Source organism: Lycium ferocissimum, chromosome 12 (assembly GCF_029784015.1).
Source record: "Lycium ferocissimum isolate CSIRO_LF1 chromosome 12, AGI_CSIRO_Lferr_CH_V1, whole genome shotgun sequence".
In the NCBI taxonomy this organism is placed as follows: Eukaryota; Viridiplantae; Streptophyta; class Magnoliopsida; order Solanales; family Solanaceae; genus Lycium; species Lycium ferocissimum.
In genome coordinates this window covers 32052264-32073812 of record NC_081353.1, presented here as the reverse complement: position 1 = coordinate 32073812, position 21549 = coordinate 32052264, and the positions used below count along the sequence as shown (strand labels likewise).

The window sequence follows — 21549 nt, the reverse complement described above, 5'->3', positions numbered from 1 at the left end:
AAAGATAATATAATATGAATTAATGCTAGTAATAAATTAGTATGTTAGATTAACAATAAACAGTACGAAGTTCGATGATGCGCAGGCTATAGTCAAAGAGGATCGCATTGATTATCCTAGATATCTTAAAAAGAGTAAAACATCTACTAATGTATCTGAACAAATTAAAAGATGATGCAGAATATACTAAGAAACTAAGAAAAATATAGAAAAAGGACAAATATCTTGTTGCCTCCTAAAGGTTTTTTTTAAAAAATAAATTATTTTTCGTTGGTGTTCGGTATACATTTTAGGGTCCGACTAATCCTAATTTGCACTAGAAAATCTCACTTTTGGAGATAAAATGCTCCCTATTAAAGTGGTTTCATTTTCTAAGCTTGAACCCCATACTCTAGCTAAGAAAGGGAGATACTTATCATCTTACCACAACTTTTGGTGGTGTTGCTTCGTAAAAAAAAATGACATTTTCACTACCTAAAGTACAAATAAAAAAAAAAAACAATGATCAAAGAGGGTTGTAGTGAGTGGTGTACTCCATATTTAACTAGAGATTTTGATTTCGAACACTAGGTATAAAGCCGCCTTTGATAAAGAGCGTTTATCCCCTAATGTGAAAATTTTTCGGCGCGAATTTGAATTTGGTCCGGTCCTAATACGGATGCTGTACATAGAAACACAAACTCGATGAAAGAAATCTTGGGATACTAACATAATTAATTCAAGATCCGGATCCTTTAATTTTTCACTTTTTTTTTTTTAAGAAAAGCTAGTGTAGTAGGCATTTGGATATAAATATGGTGATATTTGACATTTCTTTGCGTGGATTGCCCTTCAAATTGGTGGTTTTTAATTTTTGTCCCTCAAATTAGTTTTTTTTAATTTTTGTTCTTCGCCTAAAAATTCATGAGAGTTAATTACCGCGTTAAGGGAGTATTTAATTATGGAGTTAATTAAGGGTGCAGATGCAATTAGTCAAAAAATGTTGACCAGAACAGGACCATAATGAAATTGCCTCTTTTTTTAAAACTGTTTTTTATTCATGTAGAGTCATATTCATTTGTGGGTCCCAGCAGAATGTTATTTTTTAAAGAAAAAAATTCCAATTGGCTGCTAGTTGTCCCACAAGGGGAGCTATCTTCTTTTCTTTGTTAATCTTAATTTTCCTCATAATGGAAATAACAGAATTCATGTCTTCCACATATTTTGAGCTTTTTTTTCTTAGTAGATAAAATTATCACAAAAGAATTATACTTTAGGGTTCAGTAAAGAGACTTTTTTGTATCCTTATTTGTAAATTTCTGTATGTGAAAATCTTCTATTATGTTGAAAAAGAAAAAAAAATGCGAGTCGGCTCAACACATGAATACTCAAAATCAAGACACAAGTGCCAAGATACTCGACTAGTAGTCAGAGGCGGATTCAGGATTTAAATTTTAGGGGTTCAAGATTTAGATTTTAAGTATTAAACCCATTATATTTTTTAAGTTCTGGGTTCATATCTACTATTTATTACAATTTTAATAATTTTTACACATAAATTTACGCTCCGCGTCGAAAGTTGAGGATTCAATTGAACCCCAACTTACCATGCTAGATACGCCCCTGCTTGTAGTGTGCATATGTGTCACTCATTAGGCATTTCGTGCTTATATTTTTTTCTTTTTTGATCTCCACATCCCTATACAAAATGATTTCCATTGCAACGACAACTCTTCCACTGTGCTTAACGGATTCGATAGTTTTGCAATCATCTCCCACGAATCAAGAGATTGTTAGCTACATATTGGAGGTCATTTCTAATCTTGTTAGCTAGTTGTTGGACTCAGTCAATCCAGTATAAAAGACACTCCCATCCAATAGTTTTGCAATCATCTCCCACGAATCAAGAGATTGTTATCTACATATTGGAGGTCATTTCTAATCTTGTTAGCTAGTTGTTGGACTCAGTCAATCCAGTATAAAAGACACTCCCATCCAATAGTTTTGCAATCATCTCCCACGAATCAAGAGATTGTTATCTACATATTGGAGGTCATTTCTGATCTTGTTAGCTAGTTGTTGGACTCAGTCAATCCAGTATAAAAGACACTCCCATCCAATAGTTCGCGACATCGAATATGTATCAAAGACCTATAAGATTTTCACTTGATTACATTTCACAAGCTATCCTTTTTTGTTTTTGTTTTTTAGCACTTAATTAAGTTCGATGTTTAAGGGAGATAAAGGGTGGTTTAGAGTTTAGATAGTTTGACATTCTCACTACCTAAAAGAACAAAATAAAATAAAAACAATGACCAACAAGGATTGTTGTAGAGTGATAAGTAGGGTTGTTCACGGTTTAGTTAAAAATAGATCCAAACCGCAAACCGAACCACATCGATAGTTATTTGAGTTTGGTTTTAATTTTTTAGAAACCGATAATATTTGGTTTGGTTTGATTTTATTAAAAACAAACTGAAGAAAAAACCGAACCGAACCGAACCGACTAAATAATATACACAATTACACAAACACACACACACACACAATATATACTAACTTTTATACATAATTTTACATATTTTGTTTATTCTTTCATCGAAAATTTCTTTATCTCTATTAGGCTAACAAACCTTACACCTTAAGCTCATTTTTTAAAAGAAATTCATGTATCCAAACTCATTTATTCGAACAATCAACTATGAAATGTACCTAATAGAAAAGAGGTGTATTTCTTACAAATTTTATTCACTTGATTAAAGCTCATAGGTCTTAAGACATTTTCTCTATAATCCTAGAAAATTATAGCTCTCACAATAAAAGGGTAATAACGGATTATAAGTTGGAAAATGATGAAAAAGTCTTTCCTAATCGTAGGAATTAAAAAAAAAATGAAAGAGAGAAATAACATTATGTTTCTTGAAAACTGAAAAATCGAACCAAACCAACAACAACCAAACCGATGGTTATGTATTATATTTGGTTTGGTTTGGTCTTAATAACCACAAAAACCGACTAAGTTGGTTTGGTTTTAACCAAAAATCGAGTCATGAACACCCCTAGTGATAAGTATTCTTTCATCATTAACTAGTTGTTTCTGATTCAAATATCGAGGATGAACTCAAGGGAACACACACATGTGAGACTTTTCAGCACGAATACGGATTTAATCAATCCTAATACGAATATTGAACACCGTGTGAGAATAAAATAAAAATCAATGAAGGAAATCTTGGAAGAATAATACAATTAATCCCAATTCTCTTAATTTTTATTTTGAAGACTGCTAAGTTGAAATTCATTCAAGGATTTGAATCTAGCTTTGTGTTTGATGCTATCGAGCCCAACAAAAAATCTCTCGAAAGGAAGCTTTTAATTTTTCCATCTTTGGAAATAGGGAAACTCAAACGAAAGCTTAGAGTATAAAAACCTCAAAATTAAAACTTAAAGCAACCGTGTAAACTCCACAAATATTGGCAATTTATTCATTTTAGTTCAAAAGAATTGGTTTTTACTTTTATGACAATTAGTAAATGTTTCACCATGAGGTGCCCTCCTTCCTATATATGTTAGAAAGTTTAGAGTTTTATCTTTGTGCTATACTCTTCTGATTTGACATCGGCTTGACGTTAGGGGCTCCACGAGTCATCTCTAGTGTTTGTGGAGTCCATCCCCATGATTGCAAAGAAAGAATTTGGCACAAGCCAAATTGCAATTTTGTCAAAAATAGTTGCAAAAGTTGAATTTTGACAAATTCAACTTTTGTCAACAATAGTTGCAAAATTTGAATTTGGCACAAGCCAAATTGCAACTTTTGTCAACAATAGTTGCAAAATTTGAATTTGGCACCAACCAAATTAAATGCAAGGATGAAAAATGGCACATTTCATCCCTATAAATAGCAAGCTCTCCATCATCTTTAAACACACCAAAAAAAAAAAAAAAAAGGAGAGAAAAATTGTAGAGAGCAAAGTGAGGTATACCATATTGTGTAAGAAAATCACAGAAAAATAGAGTGTGAGTGATATTGTAGTGAGGTGGGAAAAAATCAAAAGAGTGTTTTTTCTTTTTGAGTGTGTAGGTCTTTGGAGTATTTATGACTGATGTAAAATTCCTTACTATAGTGATATCATTTGCTCCTCTTGGCCGTGGTTTTCCCTTATTCGGGAAGGGTTTTACGTAAAAATTTATTAAAGAGATTTAAATAAGCTAGTGTTCCACGTTTATCACTAATAGTGAATATTATTTTTGCGGGTTTATTTTATTACCAACAAGTGGTATCGAACCACGAACTTCCACATCGAAAAAATTACTTTGGTCTCGAATAAATAGTATTTGTATTTGTGATAAACGATGGAAGCCAATACTAGTAGAATGGTTACTTTGAGTGGCGTAAATTATGCCATTTGGAAGGGCAAAATGGAAGATTTGCTATCGAAATTTTCATCAACTTTGTCTTTGCCACTAAAAGCACGATAATAAATCGGATGAAGAGTGGAATTTGTTGCGTCGCGGTTTGCGGCTTTATTAGACGGTGGGTTGACGATAATGTGTTGAACCGTATTTACGGGAGACCGTACTCGGACCTATGGGAGCGTCTTGAAAGTTTGTATGCTGTAACAACAAGATATTTTTGATAAAGAAAATGATGGGTTTAAAATACCACGATGGTTACGCAATGACGGATCGAATATTTTCGGGGGATCATGAACCGGTTATACTGCCTATGGGCATTAACTTTGATGAAGAAATTCAAGGCTTGTTTCTACTTGGTTCCCTACCGATTCTTGGGAAATTATTAGAACTTCATTATCAAACTACTGCTCGGATGGTGTGATCTCATGGATCTTGCAAGCGATCTTTTAAATGAAGAGATGAGAAGAAAATCTCAAGGTTCCTCTCAGGATGTCTTGGTGGCCGACACTAGGGGGAGAGGCAAGAATCGTGGTTCTCAAATAGAGAGCATCATAGAAGCAAATCCGGAAGCGGACTTAAAGATATTGAGTGCTATCGCTTGGGAAAAAAGGGCACACAAAGAGTTACGAGATTTTGAAAAAGGAGAATAGAGATAAGGAGAGAGAGAGAGAGAGAAGATGGCAATCGTGTTGAGACATCCTCTGAGAAGACTTGTCCTTGATGCGGATCGATAAATATTGCTTGTGATGAGTCAAGGTGGGTTGTGGACGAATATTGCATTGTGACATCAAGGAAGGAATTTTTCTCTATACTCGGGTGACTTTGGAACTTTGAGTATGGGTAATGAGGCTTGTATCTAGGGTCGTGGTGTTGGAATTTGTTTGGAAACTAGTATTGAAACTAAACTAGTTTTAAACAATGTAAAGCATCACACGATGTTCGTTTGCACTTGAATCGGTGTTTTGGATGATGAGGGATATGTCGGTATGGTCTTGGAAAGTGGAAAGCTCTAAGGGTTCCATGATTGTGGCTCGGGGCGAAAAGCGTCGTGGTCTATCTTGGACTACGGCCTCTGTGTTGATATAGTGAATGCAATTGAAGCATGATAGCTGTTGACATTATGGCATAAGAGCTTAGCCACGTTAGTGAGAAAGGACTAAATGTTCTAGCAAAAAGAAATTATTGTCAAATTTCGAAAGTGCTAAATTAGAAAAGTGTGAGCAACTGTGCTTCGGAAACAAAATAGAGTTTCTTTCAAGTCTCATCCTCCTTCAAGAAAGACGAGTTGCTTGAGTTGGTGCGTTGGTTATGTGGTCGATGAAGACAAGGAAACCTTTATTGATGATTGCTCGAAACTCGTCTTAAAGACTAAAGACCAAGTGTTGGGTATCTTTAAGCGATTTTCGAGGCCTAATGTATTCGTAATAACGGTGGTGAATATTGTGGACCGTTTCTCTAAAAGGTAGACACCGAAGACTCCTCCTAAGACTTAATGGTTTAGCGAGAGAGGATGAACGGGACCTTGATGGAAAGAGTTAGATGTTTGCTTTAGCAAAAATTCCTTTTGGGGTGAGGCATTGTTTACACGCGCATGTTATTAATCTATCCCCTGCGGTTGCTTTGCAAAGTGAAACGAGTTTGGTATGGCAAGGATGTTTCTATGACCCGAAAGTGTTTGGTTGCAAAGCTTTTGTACATGTGCCTAAAGATGAGAGGTCAAATTTGGCATTGCATCTTTATTGGTTATGGCACTTGATGAGTTTGGTTCATAATTGAGAAGAAGGTCGTGAGAAGTCGTGATGTTATCTTCGTAGAGGATCAAACCATTGAAGATATTAATAAAGCGGAGAAGATAAAATCTTCAAGTTAAGAGGTTTAGTTAATCTTGATCAAGTCCCTCATACAAATGTTGATGACGTTGGTGGGCTCGATGACGATGGTGATGCCCGAATCATGTCCCGGATCGGCGTGTTGATGATGATAATGATCTTGCTATTGATGAGGTAGATGCTCCTACTCATGAAGTCGTGGATGACTCGGAAAATTAGAAATGTTCCTTCTTCCCGTTATTCACCTAATGAGTATGTGTTTTAACTTTGAATGTTATGAGGGGCCATGGAAGATGAGCACGAGGATCAATGGATTGAAGCCATACAAGATGAGATGAAATCTGCATGAGAACCATCTTATGAGTTGGTGAAATTGCCTAAGGGCATGAGAGCTTTGAAGAACAAATGGGTGTTCAAAGTTAAAAGAAAAGAACACGACTTGACTACAAAGCTAGATTGGTTGTTAAGGGATTTGGTCAAAGGAAAGGTATTGACTTTGACGAAATATTTTCTCTGTCGTGAAAATGTCCTCCATTCGGACGAGTTCTTGGTTTTGGCTTAGTCTTGATTTGGAGATTGTGATGGATGTGAAAGCTTGCTTTTCTTCATGGTGACTTAGAAGAGGAGATTTATATGGAACAACTTTGAGGGCTTCAAGGCAAAAGGTAAAGAAAATCTTGTATGCAAACTTAAGAAAAGTCTATACGGATTGAAGCAACGGTGGTAAAGTTTGAACGGTATGGGGAGCGAGGCTACAAGAAGACTTCTTGAGATCCTTGTGTGTTTGTAAATTTTTAATGATGACTTTATCATCCTTCTACTATATGTGGATGATATGTTGATTGTAGGCGAGAATGCTTCCAAGTTAATGAGTGGAAGAAACGGTTGAGTAAGTCTTTTGCAATGAAAGACTTGGGTCATGCTAAGCGATTTTTGGGCATGAGAATTACTCGTTCGAGAGATGAAAAGAAGCTTTATTTGTCGCAGAAAAAGTACATAGAACGTGTCTTAGCGCTTGATATGAAGAGTGCTAAGTGGGTTAGCACGCCTCTTCTGGTCAGCGAGCAAACTAAATGTGTCCTACAACAACGGAGGAAAAAGAGAGAATGGCCAAGATTCCTTATTCCTCTGCCGTCGGAAGTTTGATGTATGCAATGGTATGCACTCGAGATATTGCTCTCGGTATTGTTAGTAGATTTCTCGAAAATCCGGGAAAGAGCATTGGGCTTTGAGTGGATACTCGGGTAAGAAGCTCGGATGAATGCTTGTGTTTTGGAGGATCAAATCCAATTTTGAAGGGCTATCTGATTACGATATGGCGAGGTGACCTTGAGAGAAAAATCTGTTTACTTTTTCGGGGGGCTATATCATATGGCTGTTGAAGCGGAGTATATTGCGGCTACGAAGGCGGCAAAGATGATATGGCTCGAGATTCCTTCAGAACTTGGATTGCGGCAAATGGAGTATGTTGTCTATTGTGACGGTCGAGTGCAATAGACTTGAGCAAGAACTCCATGTACCGTACGAGAACAAAGCACGACGTCGGATATCATTGGATTCGTGATCGAGGTAGAGAATGAATTGTTGGCCAAGAAGATTCACACGGTGAAAATCCTATGGAGATATGTTAACCAAGGTGATTCCCGGAGACAAGTTCAAATTGTGCAAAGAAAAGAAGACGGAGAAGTTAAATGGGGTCAGGGGAGATTTGTGGAGTCCATCCCGTGATTGCAAAGAAAGAATTTGGCACAAGCCAAATTGCAAGTTTTGTCAAAAATAGTTGCAAAAGTTGAATTTGGCATAACCAAATTGCAACTTTTGTCAACAATAGTTGCAAAATTTGAATTTATCACTTTTGTCAACAATAGTTGCAAAAAGTTAATTTACTAACAACAAATTAAATGCAAGGATGAAAAATGGCACATTTCATCCCTATAAATGAGCTCTCCATCATCTTTAAACACACCAAAAAAAAAAAAAAAAGGAGAGAAAAAAATTGTAGAGAGCAAAGTGAGGCATACCATACCATAGGCGTGTAAGAAAATAGTACGTGAAGAAAAATAGAGTGTGAGTGATATTGTAGTGAGGTGGGAAAAAAATCAAAAGAGTGTTTTTTCTTTTTGAGTGTGTAGTGGTCTTTGGAGTATTTATACTCGTGACTACAATGTAAAATTCCTTACTATAGTGATATCGGCTATTCCTCTTGTAGTGGTTTTTCCCTTATTGAAGGGTTTCCACGTAAAACCTTGGTGTCATTATTCTTTGCATTTAGATTTAACCATACTAGTGTTTCACGTTTATGCCCCGTGAATATTATTTTTGCGGGTTTATTTTATTCACGGTGTTATCGATTGTTTTGAACACATTCAATCACACACTACACTTAGATATTGTGATTGTTAATTTTTACTTTAAGATTTCCATCCTTTCACGCGCAACCTTAAAGTACTTTCTCTTCTTAAAATAATTAATCTCCAAATTTTCACGTTTGATTCATTACTAAAACTAAAATAAAAATTAGATAATTACCTAGAGGTGTCATTCGGTGATCTAGTTAACCATTTTCTCCTAACTATCAGCTTCTTTTTAGACAGTGGACTATAATTTCCGTTCGAACTGCACTACTAGAACTAGTTCTTAAGGATGTTTGCTTTGATAATGTAAGAATTGTTGTTAGTTCGTAATTAAATAATTATAAAAGAATATCTTCGATATTAATTAAGTTAATGATTATAACAGGGACTCAATTTCATCTTTGGCCAAATTCCGTGCTACCGGCAACAAACAAAAAGAGATAAGAGATCACTATTCTTTTTTTAATTATTATTAGTCCCAAACTTATTTTATCAAACTTATAATTTACTAAGTGATTGAGTTCATGGATGGGTGCATTTCGGTAAGTCCTACGTTCATCTTTGATTTTAAGGTAAAAAGGAGATTGTAACGAAAAAATAATTATTGGTCCACAAAAAACTCTTCAGAAGAAGAACTAGTTATGCCCCATTAGATCACCACAATTACCTTCACATGTAATTATTCACAGCTTAATTTACATCTTGTTCATATATATATCTTCGAAATACTTACAAAAGAAGTCTGAGCAACTTATATATAGCTATACAAAACAAATACATTATCTATACATTGTAATTTGAGTTGGTTTCGTGTGTTTATACATGATTATACAAAGCATATACATCATATATACATAGTATATGTAATTGTTTATATAGTTGTTCAGAATAGATACATATGTATACATAGATGATACAGTGAGCTACATCGACTGCAAACTAGATGTGTGGGCCGTATATATGGGTTATTTCCCCAATAAATATCCCTCAATTTAAGAGCTAAAAAGAAGTAACTTCACAAATTACAAACCATTAAAACCTCTAAAGATGCTTAAGAGACCCCATTTCAAAGATAAAGGCCCAGATGCTTAAGAGACTGGCCCATTTTAGAAACAAAGGCCCACTGATAGTTGGACTTCAGTCGAAAGTGCACAGATAACCACTAGACCACTATTTAAGACAAAGCCGAAGTTCATAAATTTTTTAAAGTTTAGCCATTTTAGAATTAACTTCAAATTAATGGACTTAAGTTGAAAAAATCCAGGTCGCATGATGTGGTGGATGGTGACGAAAAAGATGTTGTAACATGTCGTCAGTCATGATAATTTTTTTTTTTTTTTTTTAAAAAGTTGTGTAATTAAATGAAAAAAGCATCTAATATGATTAGTGAAGTAAAACAGTCTCACATTCTCGAGGAAAAATAGATAGTGAAAAATTATGATCTTTTACAGAAAAAACTGTTTTTTGTTCTTGTGTGATGCAAGTGACATCTACACACACCAAAAAAGAAAAAAGAAAAAAAAAACGGTGGGGGGGGGGGGTGCGGGGGGCGGGGGGGAATGATTTAAGAAATAACGTCTATTTCTACAAGTATTTTTGATAGTTAACTAGTCTAATAAAGATTGATCCAGATAATAACTAATGATTAAAATCCCTAACGCATAATTGCTTCACAATCATTGAGGAATTGTCTTTTCAATTTTGGATAAACTAATTCTTGATCTTATTCAGTAATTTTTTACTTTCCCTTTTATTTGGTCCTACCACAATTGTTTAAACTATCTTTTCATTTTCATTGACAAGAAAGTTAAAGACCTAACTCTTATCCTAAGTACTATCTACTTACTAGAATAATTCCTTAATCTTTTCGAGTTTCGTCCTATCATAGCAATTGACATATCAAAAGTGTTGTACTTTAATAGTTTTTATTTGCTGTGATCAAATTATATTTAAGTTTCTTATAAGAAGTTTCCTATGCACTATAGACTTTATGTTTGTGAACCGTGACAAAAAAGTACCAAATGATATTCTAAAGAAGATATTGGATACTTGATCTTCCAAACCAAACAAATATAAACACCATTTATAGCATATACACTTATTTCATTATATTAATATTATTCATTTCACATTGCGTACACAATTGCGCGTTTAGATAGAGATGCTGAAATTGATAATAAACAGTTGATGTTTTGAATGTTGAAAAGCGCATTTTTAATTAAAATAGCTAACTATGCTGAAGACTAATTACCAATAAGTATATATATCTTTAAAACGAGGAAGGCGAACAACTGAAATAGAATAGAGGAGTTAGGGGATTTGTTTTGGGAATGATATTTAGGGAATTCTAAAAAATATTAAAAATTATAGTAAGAAAAATTAGTGAAACCGCAAGTGCTTATAAGCTGAAGGAACTATAAGATAGGAATGATCAACTTATGATTTTTAGCTGATTTTAACTATAATCATTTTGATGTTTCCTGAATATGTAGATAAGTCAAAAAGTGGTTATAAACTGATTTGATCCAGATATTAAGTTTATTCAAAGACCTAACACCCTTTAATTCTTGACCTCAATAAGTTTTTTCCCCACCTTTTATTTGTGTGTTCCTACCACAATTCTTTAACCCATCTTTTGATTGACACGTAATCGAGCTTTAACCATTCATAATATTAACTTATTTGAATACTTCCTTATCTTGTCAAAAAGTTTCGTCCTATCACGGCAAATTTATAAGAAGTTTCTTAATGTTCTCTTTGTCTTATTTTATGTGCCGATATTTGACCGAATACAAATTTTAAAAAGCAAAGTTCATGGTCTAAAATAAATTATGATTATAAAGTATTTCATTAACGAAAAAATAAAAAGTTTAAAGGTGATATATTTTTAAATATAGATATATATAATTCTTTTTTAAACAGACTAAATAAGAAAATTCGTTAAGACGAAGAGAGTCACCGAAGATATATTGTCTACTGGATTAGCCACTAGGCACTTATCTTCCAAACCAAACAAAATCAGTTGATTAATATGGACCCTTTTCATTATACCAAGACTTTTTGGCATGTTATGTAGATAGTATATTATATCAAACGGATAAGCAACGACCAGCAACTAAGCACGCCAAGACCAACCTATTTTTAAATTTTATGTTTTTATTGAATTGGTACAAAAATGTACCAACAGCTTCTGTTTTGTCCATACTTAGATAAACACTCCATCTTATTAGACAAAAAATAAATAAAAATGAAGGCAGTATTATTATATTGAAATGGTACAAAAAATGCAAGTGTTGAAATTTGACACAAAACATCCAAAGGAGGTTCACAAGAAGAAGCAAAGTCTTGGAACATTCCTGGAATAGTTCTGTGTTATCTATTAGGATATACTTTTTGTATGCCCCATTTTGAGTTGTTTCCAAGAAATGGATAAGCATTTGGGATGTACTCCATTGTGGACTTCTGCAGTTTCATAACTTAAATAGTCATTCGCACATCCGTTTAAACTAAAAATAGCTAGGGGATACATGATATACGTATAATTCATGCATATTATATGTATAACCGTGTGTAATTAGTGTATGATCAATATATACTGGCTAGAAAAAATAAACAGTGAATTTGACTAGCTATTTGTGTGAAAATACCTGCTTTGTAAGTATATATTAAGTAGGAGTCATTTGTAACATATGGTGATTCAAGATTTAAATACTATAGGTTCAAGTTCGAAATGCTAACAAAGCATATTTGATTTCTTCACAATTTATATTTTTACTAGATTAGTAAATTTCAAAACAAATATAGGGCCCGAGTCAAAGGCTAATTTGGACCAATAAGATGCATGACATGTTAGCGGGCAACTTATCATGGTTAGTCTCAGTCCATTACATGATAATGTTAGGGCCCAATTAACTAATATGCGTTGAGCGACAACCCCTCCACTTGGCACCTTCGAATCACTAATGCTGACTTTCGTTCGTGCTCGATGGGATTCGACCAAGAGCCTAAATTATCCGTTGAGAGACAACCCTTTCACTCGGCATCGCTCCCACTTGACATTGTTGGATCACTAAGGCTGACTTTCGTTATTGCTCAACATGATTCGAGCAAAGAGTGTAGATGGGTGAGGTGAAAAATCTGATGATTTAGGGTGTGTTCGGTACGAAGGAAAACATTTTTCGAAAAATGTTTTTCAATTTTCTCATGTTCGTTTGGTCAAAATTTTTAATTTTTTTTTTTAAATTTAGGAAAACAAGTTCCTTAAAAATAGGGAAAATGACTTCCCTAATTAAAGTGCCAAAAACAAGTCCAAAATTGACATTTCACCAACCACACTACCACCACCCACCCCACCCCAACCACCAAACTCCAATAACTCCGACAACCCCCCACAACAAACCACACCCCCCACCCCCCCACCCAATTTATTTTTAAGGTTTTTAATTTTTTTTTTTTGGATTTCTACATCACCCATCCCCCATTCAGCGTGGGACCCCCACCCCCTCCAAAAAAATTATATTTTTAATAATTTTTGTTTGGTTTTTTACACCCACCCCCTCAATTTTTTTTTTTTTTTTTTAAGTTTAAAAAAAATCTTTTTTGATTTTCTACAGGGGGCCCCAACACCCTACCACCCCTTCAAAAAAAATAATTTTTTTTGAAAGTTTTGAACAAAAATTCTTTTTTGATTTACCACCACCCCCGCCCTCCTCTTCCCCATACTTTACCCCCTCCCGAATTTTCTACTTCATATTTAATTTTCCCTTTATAAAAATGAAAAGTTTGCTTGGTTAACTTTTGGTGTAGTGTGGCTGGTGGGGGTAGGCGTGGGTAGTGGTGAGGGATAGTGCGTGGTGGTGGGGTGGATAAGAATTTTTTTTTCATTTTTATAAAAGTTAAATCAAATATATGAAACAGAAAATTTGCGAGGGGGTGGGAGGTTGGATAGAGCGGTGGTGTGGGTGGTGGTGTAGGGTAGGGGTGGGGTAAAGGTGAAGTGGTTGGAGGGTGGTGGTTGGGTGGGGTGGAATTTGGTTGGGGGTTAGGTGGGGTAGGTGGCGTGGGTAGTGGGTGGTGGGGTTGATGGGGCATGATTGATATTTTCTGAAAAATATTTTCTACCAACCAATCGAACATGAGAAAATAAGTAAGAAATTCATTTATTTTTCACTACCCAACCGAACACGAGAAAATAAGTAGAAATTCATTTATTTTTCAAAAATACATTTTTCAAAAAAACATTTTCCTCCATGCCGGACACACCCTTAAGATCACAATTGATATCGTAGCAAGCATCAGCCGTCAAGATTGTCACTATCAATATGGATCTCATCCAAAAAGGAAGCCTTTAAGGTTAGTTGGCGTTTGGCCATAGAAACCAAATTTTTTAAATTTTGGAGTTGAAATTGTGTTTGGCCATAATTTTTGCAAATAGTATTTTCTTTATTGAAATGTATTTTTCCAATAAGGTTTTGATTGTGAAAAAAGTGAAAAATAAAATTTTCTTGTATTTGTAATTTTTATGACCAAACACTAACTTTTGAAAAAAGTGAAAAAAAATTCCGAAGAAAAAGTGAATAATTCTTATGGCCAAAGGGGTCCCTAGTATAACCAAGCACTGTTATACACTTCAATAAGATTAGTTCCAAATGGAGCCCTCTCAAGGCAACATAAAGAACTAATTTTCTTAAGAGTACAATTACAATATTCTTGATGATAAAGATAGAAAGGCTTTTTTTATTAAAACAAAAGATAAAGCCATCAGCTATGATTGTTCTTGTTGAATTAAGATGATGGGAAATTAAACAGAAGTTTCAAATGAGCCATTTATAAAATTTTCCAAAAAATGTAGTGCTATCACATAGAGAACCAGTTAACTACACTATGTATAACTTGTCTAGGCAAGTCATAAAGCAACTATGAACCAAGAAATGACTAAAAACTAGGTAACTAGAGGGCTGTGAAAAGGCAAATTTGCTGAAAACTAAGAACATGGATCAACTATAACTATGTTTCTGGATGACCTCTGAATTCTATGAAGTTTACTATACAAAAGCTGTATGACACTTAACTATGGAAACTTGATGGAGCGGCGATTTAGGCAGTAGCTGAACTTTTGCAGTAGTTGCCGAAAGGCCTTGTAGCATGTTTACAACTTCGACTGGATCGTCGAGATAGTACTTAGCCATACTCGGCTTCTGCCCGACCGTGCAAGCAAAGACTTCAGCTTTATCAGGCAGAGAATTGTTGTCTAACGAACTCGCAATGCTCTCGAACATGTCCTCATCTGACCTGTCATCACCTATGCACAACACGAAATCGGGTGACTTCCCTCTGCTTTGCATCGAGGCCAAGAGATTCTGAAACACTAGACCTTTGCTCACATCCTGCAATAGATCATATACACATACATGATTTTGCATCCATTTGAATTCAGTTAGTTTGCAACACCATTGGCTTATAACCATGTATAATCAGTAAATATTCTATGCATAACCATGTACAATTAGTAAATATTCTATGTATACCATGTATAATCAGTAAATACTGTATGTATAACCAGTAAATATTCTATGTATAACCATGTATAATCAGTAAATATTTTATGCATACCGGCTAGAAAAATAAACAGTAAATTCGACTGGCTAATTGCGTAAAGATTCCTTCATTCTTTACATACCTGTGGTTTCACCTCAACAATGTGTTGGCCTCTTTTAACGACCACAGGCTCGTTAGCGAGCACGCTCTCGAGGTGATCAAGAAGCTCTTTCGCTTGCCAAATGCCAAAGTCAGGGTCCGCTTCAAGATGATGCCACACTAGTGCACTTTCCTTCTGCTCTATCGAAGAACCATCCGTTGCCTCCGTGTATTTCTCCATAATAGGCAACACCACTTTTTTCCACTCCAGGTCTGCCGCTACCGGACGAGATTCCCAATCGGAATCCTTACTCCACCTTAATGAAATATAAAGCAATTGAAACATCAATAGCAGCACAAGATAAAAATCCAATCTTGAATTATAAAGATCAAGGCGTTACCTAGTGAAATATCCATGTTCTGCTGATAAGCCTAGTTGCGGACAAGGAGAGAACCACTTGCTGAGCGTATCCCGTCCTCTGCCACTCACAATAAACACGACATTCTTCGGATCACTGCATAAACCATTCAGAATTGAGATGACTTCTTCGCTCGGGGCTTTGTCCACTTTATCCTCGGGCAACATAGTACCGTCATAGTCGAGTAGGATAAGCCTGCTGTTTGTCCTGTTATAAGCAGAGACGATATGCTCTACCGAAAGCTTCCTGAAATTTGGCCCAAGAGCAACGACACGGAAACCGAGACCAAGGCCCATACCCCAACATCTCTTGTCATAATGCCCTCCACAAGCTCTCTTGAGGTCTTGATCAAAACTCCTTGCCCAATACGCAACGTCGTGAGATGAAACATATTTATAGTGCTTCTCATGACGCAATTCTTTTTCTGAATCATTCATCGTGACTGCCGAAAACATACCATTGGATACACCCTCAATGTCCCACGGATTAACCCTGATCGCACCACTAAGAGATGGGGAGCAGCCGATGAACTCAGAAACAATAATCACGCTATTCCGTCGACCATTATCTAACCCCAACGCCTTATTCAAATTATCACTGCTCTGCCTAGAAACCGTATACTCATAAGGAACCAAATTCATCCCATCTCTAACAGCATTAACAACAACACACTCAGAAATCGCATAGTGCGCGATCTTGTCCTGCGTAGAAACAGGACCATTAACACAAACAATCGGTTCGTACCCCGGTTTTCCATGTCTCCTATTGATTTCACTGGCGATCCTCTTGACCTCTCGTTCAACCTCTTGGATATCGCTCCCTCTACTTCTCGGAGGGTTTGTAATCTGAACCAACACGACTCGTCCCCTCAACGATGGGGTTTGATCTAACAAATGCCCCATCGCTAAAAACTTCAAACCGATTCCTTTAAACATGTCCATGTCATCGATACCTAACATCACGATTTTCCCCTCATACTTCTCTTGCAATTCCTTCGCTTTCTTCCCCGTATCCGGCAATGACATGACATTTTGCAACTGCCCCATATGAATACCAACCGGAAGGATTTTAATAGTCACGGTTCGACCAAAATAGTCGATGCCGATATACCCCCTTTTCGACTGATAATCCAAACCCAACATCCTACTACAACATGACAAAAAATGCCTAGCATAATCAAAAGTTTGGAATCCAACAAGATCACAATTCAAAAAACCCCTCAATATTTCATCTCTAACAGGCAGAGTTCGGTAAATTTCGGATGATGGAAAAGGACTATGAAGGAAAAAACCAATTTTTATCCTATTGTATTTTTTCCTCAACATAGTTGGCAAAACCATAAGGTGATAATCTTGAATCCAAACATAATCTTCATCTGGATTAATCACCTCATAAACTTTATCAGCAAAAATTTTGTTTGCTGATACATAAGCCAGCCAATTAGACCTATCAAATCTTACACCATGACTAGGTGTAACAGGCAACATGTAATGAAACAAAGGCCATAAATAATGCTTACAAAAACCATGGTAATACTTGTTTATCAAATCCAATGATAAAAAAGTAGGTACACACCTAAAATTTTCCCACAAATAATTTGCAACTTCTTCTTGATCATTCAATTCAACATCAGCTTTCAAACAACCAACATAAACAATTTCCAAATCTGATGACAAACCATCTTTAAGCTGCAAAATTAGTGTATCCAAAGCAAATTTATCCCATTCAAAACACCATTTTTTCCCTTCTTTTTCATCATCATCCTTAATATAAGCCTTAACTGGTAACTGATTTGCAACAATAATCCTTCTACTTTGATCATTTTTCATCCCTTCTTGACCATTAAAATCTGTTATAATCCCTGGAAAATTCATCATTCTTGGGATTCGAGCCATATCAGTAACAGAACAACAGTCATCAAGATTAAGTAGATTGAAACAAGATCTTGACAACATAATGACAAAACAAAAAAAACACACAACAAAAATAGCAAAACAAAAACTTAAGGTAAATTTGAGAGCCTTATACTATAAATGATCAAGAACACACAAAAAACAACAAAAACAGCAACTTGGATTTGTAAAAGAAAGACTAATTAAGGTTAAATTGATTGCTTTATACCAAAAAAACACAACAAATAACACAAAAACAGAAACTTTGGTATTGAGAAAAAAGGCTAATTAAAGTAAAGTTGAGAGTTTTATACCATATAAATAATCAAGAAATACAGCAAACTCCTTGAGATTCTTGAATTATAATCAAAAGGGCGTTGAGAAATATTATTTTCTTGATTTTTTTTTTTTTTTTTTTTTTTTATCGGTGGGTGTTACAAATGAAAAGTTTGTAATACTTGAAGAAAAAACATGAAGAAGTTGTATATAAGAGTTTCATGGAGGAAACAACTATGGAAAGTTAATAAAAACTTATATTAAGACTTATATATATTGTGTATGTGTGTGTGTATTTTCTACACAAGGAAGGTGGTAGTGATTGAGGATAAGAACGAAGAGGGAAAGACCGACTTTTAACACCAATATGGGTACTACGTAAATGGGTTTTTGGAAGGTTTGAGATTTTGTTTTGAGGGTGGTGGGGTATTAGGATGGTCAAGATTTGATTTTTCTAATTTTTGATGGTCAAGATTTGATAAGATTTTTTTTTTTTCACTCCGTTTTATTTTATTTGATACTTTTCGCATTCTGAGAGTTAATAAATAAATGTTTAACTGTAATTTATTGTACACATTATAAATATTTTAAATTGTTAATCATTGCGGGTTTGGAAAGTTGGAGATATTGTGTGGAGGGGGGGGGGGGGGAACGGGGTAAGGGGAGAACTAATGGATGGTCAATATTTTATTTTTATAATTTTTGATGGTCAAGATTTGATAAGATCATATTTTGTTTCTCCTTCTGTCCAAATTTATTTGACACTTTGAATATTCTTAACTGCGAGTTATTCGTATGCTTTTTAATATTTTAAATTATTTATTATTGCGGTTTAGAGTAATTTTTATATATGGTTGGAATTTAGAATTAAAATAAAGAAATTTGACTCTTGATATCCAAATTATTGACGTAAATTGAGAGGGAGTATTTTTGGGTTTCATGTATATCTACTTGATGAATTTTTTTTCCTTTTTTCGCTTCTAATCTATTGTGTAGTTGTAACGCCCCTATCTCTCTCTAGAAAATCTTTGTTTTCTCTCTCTATATCTATTGGTGTATAATTATATATTGTAAGGGGTCAATATGTATGGAAAAATTTATTGTGGGGGTAGGGGGGCCTAGTAGGGGTGGGGAGTTTTTGTTTAGGATTATTTAGGTCACATGTTGGATAACGTGGTCATTTTTGACACGAAGTTTACTAGTGGTGCTTATTGGTCTAATTCTAATGAGTTTAAATACTAGGATTCTTTCTATTTTCTGAATAATATATTGCTAAGTCCAACCCAACACTTCTTGGAAAATTACATATACTTTTTTTTTAAAAGTTGGTTTGTTTTTAGTAAATATGGATAAAACCAACATCCTTGTCAATATTTGACAAAAGAATGAAAAAGCATAAATACGTGGAAAAATAATTTGTTGGAAAAAAAAGAAAAGAGAACGGTGATGTACAATTTTGATATTTGAGTAAGTTAATGTTTCTAGAAAATTAAATATCTCGCGATGCTACTGATAGATCACCCTTTATGGAGTTGTGTTATGACCGTAAAGAAAAAGAAATTAGCTAATTATGTAGCTCCTAAATGAGAATTGTTTGCTTTGTCGAGTTTGATCTATCTATATTTGGTTGTATTTTTGTCAATAGTTTAGAAAAAAAAATAATTGAAATTCATATTTTGAAAAAACACAATATTGGCGCGCAATTGTAATGTCTGTAGATCTCATTTTATGGATTTATATACGACCAAAAAAAGTAAAAAATTACGTAGGTATGAAAATACAATTGGTTGCTTTGTGGAATCCAATCTGTCTATTTTGATTGTATTTTTGTCAATAGTTTAAAGTAACAAATTTTTGAAAAAATATAAAGCTGGGGCGCAATCATAATGTTTGTGTTAGTTGTCAGAAATTATCCGGGAAACATAAATATTTCGTAATCCTACCCACATATCTTGTTTTATGGAGTTGTCTTACGCCCAAACACAAAAACAAATTAGCAAATTATGTAGCTGATAATTTTTAATCCAATCTGTCTATTTTTGGTGGTATTCTTTTTCAAAATAATTTAGAAAATAAGTTTTTAGTTTCAAATTTTGAATAAAGATAATGTTGGTGCGCAATCATAATATTTGAGTAAGTTGTTAGAGATTGTTTAGGGAAAGTAAATATACCGTGATCCTACTCACATATCTCGTTTTATGGAGTTGTTTTATGTGCAAAAAGAAAAACAAATAGTAGCAAATAATGTAGCTGAAAAGTATCAATTGGTTGTTTTGTTGAATCCGATCTGTCTATTTTTTGTTGTATTTTTTCAATAATTTAGAAAATAAGTTTTGAATTTCACATTTTGAATAAAGATAACGTTGGCGCGCTACCATAACGTTTGAGCAAGTTGTTAGAGAATGTTCAAGAAAACTAAATATATCGTGATCGTACTTGCAAATCTCGTCTTGTGGAGTTATATATAATATAATGACCATAAAGGAGAAAATATTAGTCGATTTGCTACTAAATGACAATTGGTTCCTTAATGGAATTCGATCTGTCAAGTTATGTTATATATATATTTTTTTTATGTTTAGAAAACAAATTTTAATTTCAATTTTGAATAAAGATAATATTAACGCGCAGTCATAATGTTTGATAAGTTATTATTTAGAAAAAGTAAATAATCACGGTCTTACTTGTAGATCTTGTCTTATTGAGTTATATAACTGACCAATAAGAAAAAGAGTTTAGCAAATTATAGCTAATAACAAAATTAGCTACATAGTTATGAATTGATACAAAGTGTAACGTATAATAAAAATTTGTCATAGTTTGTAAAGATAAATTCAGACCTTTTCACTTTTCTCTTAAATCAATAAGATAATGGAATACGTTTCACTTATTACTCTAACAGAAATCATCACCTCTTAACATGAAAACAAATTATTCACTCCTGTATTTACACCAATTGAATAAATACATATTGTGTGAGTACTTCAAACACGCTATTAGCACCAGAGCACATTTTCACCTCAATATATAGCTTAATCATGATAAGTATAATTCATTTTACATATTGAGTGCGATTAATTTTTATCCATATAAATATACATAGTAATAGGCAGAATACCAGTATATTTTTAAAGCTAAACGCAGACTCACATTTTGCTGAATATTGTTGTATAATTAATTGGTCTCAACAACGTCACCTTGATTTATTAAAGCTTTAAGCCTGTCACAAGCTGGAGAAATAAATAGAAAAGTTAGGAAGTTACAGGGAGACAATTTGAAAATGAATAGAAAGAATAAAGTGTGATTGTAGTAACCATTTTAATACTTATCCACAAGAATTATAGTGTAGTGATCGATGTACTTTTTCATCTTTAATTAGAAGTTTTATTTTTGAGTTTTGAGTAGTGACGAAATAAAAATAGATCGAAAATATAAGAAATAATCATACGAATAAGTCAAAGTAACTTAACATCTACTATATATACATAAAAAGTTATTTTGACCTTATATATAGTGTAATTTTTTAGCCAAGAGAGTTCAAGTACGATAGCTCCACCTTTGCTCCTGAGTGCGAAGTCACTTCTATTATGGAGTGATTTACCCCTAAATATGGGACTTTCGGTACAAAGTCAAATTTAATCGGGCCATCCAGTGGGAACATCTCACTTTGGATAAAACATCAAAACAATAATATACTCCATAAAATGAAACGGAGGGAGTAACTAATAAATTTAAGAAAGCATTTATT

At 34.2% G+C, this 21549-nt stretch overlaps 1 protein-coding gene across 1 annotated transcript; it reads right to left on the bottom strand.

Annotated features, from left to right (window-relative positions):
• Positions 1 to 14385: 14385 nt before the first annotated feature.
• Positions 14386 to 18145, bottom strand: LOC132040671 (probable alpha,alpha-trehalose-phosphate synthase [UDP-forming] 11). Its single transcript, XM_059431326.1, has 3 exons — positions 15616 to 18145; positions 15258 to 15531; positions 14386 to 14964 (listed from the first exon to the last, which is right to left on the bottom strand). Exons 1-3 carry the CDS (start codon positions 17586 to 17588, stop codon positions 14623 to 14625), a joined length of 2589 nt encoding a protein of 862 aa, XP_059287309.1. The 5' UTR covers positions 17589 to 18145; the 3' UTR covers positions 14386 to 14622.
• Between the last annotated feature and the right edge of the window lie 3404 nt (positions 18146 to 21549).